General features: G+C 40.3%; 1 protein-coding gene across 1 annotated transcript in view; it reads right to left on the bottom strand.

The window, feature by feature from the left end:
• Positions 1-3362: 3362 nt before the first annotated feature.
• Positions 3363-8816, bottom strand: part of HUNK (hormonally up-regulated Neu-associated kinase) — a 69512-nt gene continuing 64058 nt past the window's right edge. The window contains exons 8-10 of the mRNA XM_081326662.1: positions 8327-8407; positions 5382-5559; positions 3363-5014 (exon numbers count right to left, since the gene is read on the bottom strand). Coding sequence (XP_081182788.1) covers positions 4359-5014; positions 5382-5559; positions 8327-8407 — 915 coding nt within the window. The 3' untranslated portion in view covers positions 3363-4358. The remainder of the gene's footprint in view (positions 5015-5381; positions 5560-8326; positions 8408-8816) is intronic.

The following is an 8816-nucleotide window of genomic DNA, read 5'->3' as shown; positions in this document are numbered from 1 at the left end:
TGCCAGAATGCCCCCTCAACGCAAGGGACATAGCCACAGAGACCCCCAAGGACAAGGTTCTGAGCAGGGTACAATAATGGGTGAGCAGTGGGTGGCAGGACAAATCACCAGGGCAAGAGTTCATTGCTTACTTCTCCAGAAGGCATGAACTGTCCACACACAAGGGATGCCTCTTGTGGGGAAGTAGAGTCATTATTCCCACGAGGCTCAGAGAAAGAGTCCTCCAGTCATTACACGAAGGCCACCCAGGGATAGTAAGAATGAAGGCCCTGGCAAGGAGCTACCTGTGGTGGCCAGGGTTGGACAAGGAGATAGAAGAACTAGTAGCGGGGTGTTACACATGCCAGAGGACACGGCCAGAACAACCACATGCACCAGTCCACAAGTGGGAGGAAACACACTCACCATGGTCCAGGGTGCATATAGACTATGCAGGCCCATTCCAAGGTCACACATTTCTGGTAGAAGTAGACAGCCATTCCAAACGGCTGGAGGTGGTGCCTGTGGGCAACATGACCTCAGCAGGAACCATTCAAGCATTGAGGGGGATGTTTACTACACATGGGTTGCCTGATGTAATCGTGTCGGATAATGGAACACAATTTACCTCCTCGGATTTCCAGGTGTTCCTGAGGACCTTGGGGATTAGGCACGCCACCTCGGCTCCTTTCCACCCTGCCAGTAACGGATTGGCAGAACGATTCGTGCGGACAACAAAGGATGCTCTCAAGCGCATAGTACAGGGGAATTGGAAGCAAAGACTAGCCACATTTCTCCTACACCAACATGCAACACCCTGCACCGCCACAGGCAAAAGTCCAGCAGAACTCAGATGGGGCAGACGCCTCATAACAACATTAGACAGGCTTCACCCAGACAGGGTAGCAGCAGACGCCGGGACCCCCAACATCAAAACAAGCTTCAACACAGGAGACCCCATCTAGGCTAGGAACTATAGCACAGGTCACCCATGGGTACCAGGGGAGATATTAGAGCAAACAGGACCCCTTTCCTACAGAGTAAGGGTGGACTCCTTTGGAAAAGGCACCTGGATCAGCTGAGGAAAAGGGCTCCTGAAAGGGTTATAGAGGACACACTGGGGGTGGAGGAGGAAGAGCCAACACAAACGCAAACACAAACACCCAGGAGGGTTACCAGAGGGGCACAGTGGCAACCCCACCCCAGGCAGGAGACAGACAGAGAAACCAGGCAGTCACCAGAACCCAGCAGAACACAAAACCCGGGCACCGCAACACACACACACACACACCACAATCCACCACAACATTCACAACAAGGAAGAGAGCCTAGACATAGCACCACACCACCAGGTGAACCAGTCCCAAGAAGATCAAGCAGGCCACACAAGGCTCCAAGCTACCTCACGGACTATGTGCGTTCTTAGGGGGGTGGAGTAGCAACTGAGGGATAACATTGTAAACTCTTGTATATGTAAGATTTGTGTATAGTGTAAATAAGTGTATATAGTTATGGAGACAGGATGACAGAGGGTAATTCCTCACTATGGGGGAAGGGGTGTAGTGTATGCCTTTAAAGCATACACGGAAATGTCAGCACAGCAGGGGGCTGGACAGCTCCAGGCTATAACCGCTTTGGTGGGAAAGCCTGAATAGAGTGAGTCGTTGACAGCCCCAGGGCATGGTCAGCTCTGGCGGGAAGCCAGGGTTTAAATCCATTGGCCACCTGCACTGGCGGGAAGCCCAGGTTTAAATCTATTGGTCACCATTCACCTGGGCAGGTATAAAGAGACGCCAGGTAACCCCTTTGCTCCAGCTTCATTTCTGACTCAATAAAGAAATACTACACAGCTCAAGTGTCCATCTCTCCGTTCAACCACGCGACATTGCACTGTTCTTAAACAAAAAATGTGGATCACTAAGTGAGGACCTCATGTGACTGTGACTTGCAACTTCCTACTGGCTTCTCACAAGGAAAGTTGAAGCTGGAAGTTTCAAGTCCCAGGTGGCTCAGAAGCAGCTGGGGTGATGGGTGAGTTCTCTCTAGAGCAAGGCGGGGCAAGGGGGACTGCAATGGGTGTGTGCAGGTTGGGGAGCAGTTACTGTGGTACCATGCAAGACTGTGTGGGCTGTAAGGGCTCAGTGTGGTGCTGCTCAAGTGCCTGTGAGCTAGAGGGATGCTGCGGCGTGTGCGAGTGTGTGTGCATGCTGGAGAGAGGGTGTTGAGGCAAAACTCCTTGGGAGAAAAAGCAGAAAGAGTGACTTGCAATCTTCCCTGCCGGCTTCCTCATTAACTTTGCTTGTGGGAAGCTGGCAGGGCTGTAATCATCTTGCCCAATAAAGTTGCCCAGATAATGGAGACTAGATGAGGAAAGCAAAGAATATTGGTATTTCTCTTGATTTTATTACTAGCCCTACTGAACTTTGCTATACATGATGGAGGACAAAATATGTGGTTTGGACATACGGAAACTTTTTTTCTGAAATATTTCCAACCCTGGCCCTGACCAAAAGTGGTTCATTGAAGTACAGCTTGCTTTGAGAACATGAAAAGCAGATTTAATTGTAATTTTAGTAAATTCAGATTTCAGGAGGAGGAGGAGGAGGAGGTAGTAGTAGTAGATGTGTTCGCTGCCTTGAGTTGTTTATAAAAAAAGATAATAAAGGTGGAATATAAATAAACAAACAAAATCCTAGATGGTATGTGTGGACACAAAAGGTGGAAAGAAAGTGTATTCATCGGGGGGAAATATTCCAATGCTCAGAAAAGTTGCCAATCGGGGACAGGACTAAAATTTTTCTCAGCTACTACTTGGTTCATTATAGGGAATTTTCTCCATACAGACTAACATCTAATCATCGAAGTTTCCCTTTGTGACGAGTAATTATCAAAGTTTTCCTTTGTGGCTACTTATCGGCCATTTAAGCAAGCTGATCCCAGCGACTGGGCTTGCAGCTGGATACAGTGCTATGATAGTAATTATGGAGATCTTCCTTTACAAGGGAGTATCATTTTGCTCCTGCACACCACCACCTTTGGAATAAAAAATGAGCCGGAGTGCTTTCATCTTGATGTGCTTGTCCATATGAGAACTTCACTCACTTAAAAGAACACTATGGCTCTAGATGCTTGCCCAGTCTTGAAGCTAAATAAGCTGATTTCTTCCGGAAGCTGTTGGTCTTTCTTAACATGTCAGAAAGATCACGTATCAGAATAAATACTTAGTTCTGATTTGTCAGATATTATCATCCCTGTATGGTGCATGCTAAAAGAGGGAAAGCACACATTATTAGTGATAATCTGCTGTTGTGCCAGGCTAATTTTATTATGATCAACAATTCAGCCAAATATTTGCACAGAAGCCTATTTCTCATGTTGACATTTTTTAAAACTGTGAAATAAAAAGAAATGCAAAATACAGAAAATATTTGCTTTTCACAAAAGTTAATCCTTCCGATTTATGATATTGTTGATTTTTTTTTATGCTCAACTAAATTTCCGATAATTACTTGTGTAAATGGCTAGCTGATATGTTCATGGTTCACATCCTCTTAATACAGTGCAAAGTCTTCCAGCAACACTTTCAAGTATATTTAACACTGTTTTACTAAAACGGAAATTACATAGCTTTTCTATGGACAGTTTCACCAAAATAGTACAACTATACAAAAAAGCCTTTTTAAAAGTATGGCTAGACTCGTGATGAAAATAAAATCTGAAAACAGATTTCCTTACTTTAAGATGATTTTATCTCTGTTCAGTAGCATCTCTTTGCAAATCAACCTTTTCTTTAGAAAAAATACAGATTTTAAGTGATGTAATACTTAAGATACAGTAAAAATTGCTTTTTTCCCTATGTTTTATTCTGTGTAACTTTGTGCTTTTATTCCAAGTTCTTTTTGCTACATTTCTTTTTTCTCCTGGATGTACCTAAGAAGACAAATTTGTCTGAAAAATAGGGGGAAAAGGTACATTTTTTTTCTTCCTCTCCATGATGTGAATAACACTGGTGTCAGAAAAGCACAAATTCAGAATCATAGCTTCAGAAGTAAAAGTAGCATTCTAGCCAATTAATATTTCAACATTTAATCATGTTGTTAACCTGGAGTGTTCTTGTTTACATATATTTATATATATATGTAATATAAGAATACAGCCAAACACTACCTATGTGAGATTATGTAGGTTTTAAAAAGCACTTTACATCACTTAACATACTTGTCTTTTTGTCAACTGCATGAGCAAATGCCACGATAGTTGGGCTTTTGATTATCTTATTAGATACAATGACAAACTGTACAGAAAAAGAAGTGAATGTTAAGTTTCGATGGAAGGGTTTCCAAAATCAGCACTAAATAATTTGAGGTTTTCAAAATGGCTCAGCACTGGCCATTTATAGGATCTGTGATACTGAATGAAATTTGTGTGGGACTCATTTGTTGCAATTGAGGCATTCTTGCTTCCAGAGACTTTTCTGTGGGAGATCCCACTGACTGATTCCGTTTCCTCATCATCTGTCCAATGCCCATCATGGGGAATCGGCCTCTACTTTTCACACAATTAGGGCTCCCCAAAGGATTCAGCTGCGTCGGAGAGACAGCTTCCTCTTTGAAAGAGCTGCTTTTTTCATCATAGGTAAATGAAAGTTGAGTGGGCTGCCCTGGACTTTTAGTGGGACTGGGAGAAGTGCCCCCAGGCTGGAAGAGGGGAGAGAGTGTTCTTTCACTGGAACTTCTTCGACCAAAATTTACTGGCGAGCTAAGCATTTGATACTGATGAGATGGAGAGACTTGGTCTATCTGGTCCTCTCGATCACCAGTTTCAAAAGAATGTACAATGTTCAGAATCAAAGGAGAATCCAAATTCTGACAGCCAGGACTTGAGGGCTCTTGTTGAGGTGAATCTTGCCGTTTCCCAAGTCTTGGGGTTCTTGGAACTGGTTGCTGAATTTCAAGGTATTCCAGAGAGTAGGAGGTGACACAGCCCACCTTGCCCGTTGCTCCTTCATGGAAAGGATTCAAATTACTAGGAGAATCTATGATGTAATGCAGAAAGCATCAAATGAAAAACAACTAGGGGAGATTAGTTTTTTTTAACCGCCCTCCCCTCACAGAATGCAAGCTTTAATTGAGAGCTTGCTTAATAAGGGTGAGAAAAAAGCTTTATGGAAGGACTTGGGGCCGGACAATATTAAAACCCAATTCCTGAATATGAAAATATAATACCACAACAAAAATTCAATTTACAATGTGCCACTACTCCTTTGTGCATACTTCTGACTAAAGAAGTGACAAGGGTGTAACTATTTGGGGACTGAGGGCACACCTGAACTTTGAACAAATAGTTACCCTTCAAATAGTAAAAGGCCCATTACTCTGGGAAATGCTACGACCAACACATACCTCTTTCAGGCAGTCCTCCATGACTTGCTCTTCGATCACTTAGCAAAGACTTTTTGGTTTGCATCTGTGTTGTAAGGAAGGAGGAAGGCTCTTTGTATGTTGGTGGACTTTTCTCAGATTTCTTCAGAAATGGATGAGTAAGGTCCTCTTTTGCTTCTTGTTCCTTGGGTTTTTTGTCCTTCAAATTTAAAGCACACATAAAAATGGTTTGCAGAGGCACTTCAGAAGGATTAAAAAATTTTGAAAGCAACATCCAGAGTTTGAAAAGTTGCAGGTCAATGGTGATAAATATATCATGTCTGTAGCTTTCTTGATCACAGCAAAATTATTTTAGGAACCTTTCAAAGCCTCAATTAGAAAGAATATTTTTCATTTGCAGGAACTGACTATATTTATTTATTTTAAAACATGTTAAAGTTATCTAAACATTTCTAAATAGCCCACAACAAATGAGAGTGGCAAAATTTACAAAAACAAAAATAAAACAGAGAAATTATAACTAATTAGAACAGCAAGTACAGTACTTACTGAAGATCCTCTTAAAATTGTCTTTTAGATATATTTCTCAAAAAACTCAGTTTTCTCCATTATTTTGGTCATTTAACTTTTACTGTACTAATAATGGTACCATTTAATGCATAGTGTTTCATATTCATATGAAAATATATATAAATTGAAATGTTTTTTAAAATAAATATATATAGTGTTTGATTTTAGGAATTTTTATTGGAATATGCATTTGGGGAAAGCTTTTCTTGGTTTTGCTCATGAATTGTCCATAGTAAAACAAAATTATAAACAAAAACAATTTTTATGAACCTCTTTCAGATTTCCCCCTTTTTCAAGTTTGCCAAGAAAATATGTTCACCATATTTCTAAGTGATATGGACCAGTTTCCTGCTCATGCAGAAATCTACTAAACCAGCCTAGAGACATAGTTTTGCAACCTGTTAGGAAAACTCCAGCGGAGGAAGTCCACTCCAGATCAAAGTAGATTGTTCTCCCACTTAATAGCTTTAATCATCAGGAAATTCTCCCTATATTTAAGCCTTTTCATATCAATAATTTGCTCCCTATCCTATCTTTAGTTTCAACATAGATTCATTACTTCGTGCATGTGATATACGTTTTGAAGTATTTGTAGACTGCTATTATGTCTTCTCTTGGTTTTTTTTAACAACCTGCACATGCACATATGAGAAGTATTTCTCAACAAGCAGAGTATTTTGAATGGGAAACGGCTGTCCAAATAGTTTGGTGCCAAACACAGACTGTTAAAAGCAGACAATACTGCTCTGAATTGGTTGAACCAGTGCAGCTGCCACTGCAATGGAGTCACATGATCCCATTATTAAGGAGTTGGTAATTTCTAGAAAAACGTATTTTCAAATACTTTTGAAAAGCTGCCCTGCAGAGAACAGGTTTCAGAAATAATATTGAAAGTGGTAAATAGACCTTCGGCAGTATTATTAACAGTATTTTACATTGCACCTTTCAATAGAGAGGGCTATAAAGCGCTACGAAGCAGAATATAAGTCTACATGCTATTGCACACTTATAATCTTTATCTAATCCATCCTCACGATCAATTTGTGATATGGGTCGATTCCTTTCACACATGGGAAAAGATAGATAATGGCTCACCCAGGAAGTCCTTTAAATTAAGCCAGTGAGTACTACTGAAAAGGGTTTCCCTTTGCATTTTCTGCAATTTTTGATTTTATGGACCCTACATGCCTCCATCTCCATGGTAATACACAGATGCACTTTCAAGCATCTCTTTATGTTCAGAATAGCTGTTCATAAATCACAACAGGGTGTCTATAAATGCAAGTTAAAAGGACATTTTGTGTGTAATGGTTGAAGAATACTTTTCAAAATAAATGGAAGAACTTTAGGACCCTAAAAGCCGCTAGTTAGTACGCACTAATAACAAAATTGGCCCTGAAGCAGGATATGACATACAATGGAAACTTTTTTTTCAGGAACAAGGATTCAATCCTTTTATGAACAAAATACTTTTTTTATTTTGTTATGTTGTTCTATTACTGTAATTCTAATTTTTTTTTCAATACCTAGGCTGTGCTGTTATTTTTTGTTTTGTTTTATGGCAAGGACAATTATGTGCAGAAAAAGGTAAAGGAACAATGTCTAATTGCCTGAGTATTTAAAACAATTTTGGCAACTTCGCAATATTATTAGGTCTATTGCAGCAATCTGAAATCTATTCTCTCTGCAAGTGCTGGGAGCTGCAATTTAATGGCAATAGCCAGATTAAGGTAGGAGAGAGAGCTAGGAAAAGAAGGGCAGATTCTACTAAATTCCTCTCCTCAGGAAAAATGAAGGAGAAAGAGAAGTGCACTTCTGGATTGTTGCCAGAGAGAAACTATGTTCGTTCCTAATGTATACAGAAGCTTAGACTAACTTTTAGGTGGCATATCGTATTTTAAAAATATATTTTATCAATGAAGGGCTGCTTTTTACTTGCATCAATATAGTTCAAAATTACACACAGATATTTTAAAAGCTGACTACTTACTCATTATTTCCCAGTGTTTCTTTCATCAGTTGTCACTTTACTGCCCTCTAACATTGTGTGTCACTGAATTGTTATTGGACTATTTTGGAATAAATATCCTCCCTGCAAATCTTGATAATAACCACTATTCTGCATACAGTGGAAGAAAAAGTGGCTAGAGATATAGTGGATATAGATGATTGATATTACATAATATGACATTTTTGGGAGCAAAACATTTTATAAATCTCATTCATTCAACAGTTATGGCTATCAATTAAAAACAACTCTTACAAAGTCACTAAACATCTGGGAATGGATTTATTTTTGTACTCTTTGTTAAATCAAAAGTCTATTGGTTTACAGCAATAACCAGTGGGAAGTCCAAATACTATTTGGCTCCAAATGACTAAAGTAAAAGATTTACCTCATAGGAATCCTTATTGGACTTGTATTTTTCTAACCGACAAAATTGGTTAGTGCACATATTATCAGAAGCTTCAGTTTTCTACAAAGATGAAAAAGGAAGACAAAGATGAACTGTAACTTTAGGAAAAATATATTTACACATTTAATATGTATTACTTTCATTCTATGCATCACTTTGTTAAATTTTGTTTAGTCATCATCTGGCGGACAAAATCGCTCGGATCCGGACCGGCTTGGACTCTGACTGGGCAGAGTCTGAGGTGGAGGAATCAGGCGGTCTTGAGCACGTTATCTGGACTGAGTTCGACCCTGTTTCCCCTGATGATGTGGACAGGATCATGGGGAGACTGAGCACCACCACCTGTTTGTTGGATCCGTGCCCCTCCTGGCTAGCTTATGCGGCTCGGGAGGGAACACGAGGCTGGTTCCATGCAGTAATAACTGCTTCTTTGAAGGAGGGTGTCTTTCCTGCCGCCTTGAAGGAGGCG

Source organism: Vipera berus (genome assembly GCF_964194415.1).
Source record: "Vipera berus genome assembly, chromosome: 4".
Classification (NCBI taxonomy): Eukaryota; Metazoa; Chordata; class Lepidosauria; order Squamata; family Viperidae; genus Vipera; species Vipera berus.
The sequence above is the reverse complement of the archived record's forward strand: the minus strand, read 5'-3'. Positions and strand labels throughout refer to the sequence as shown.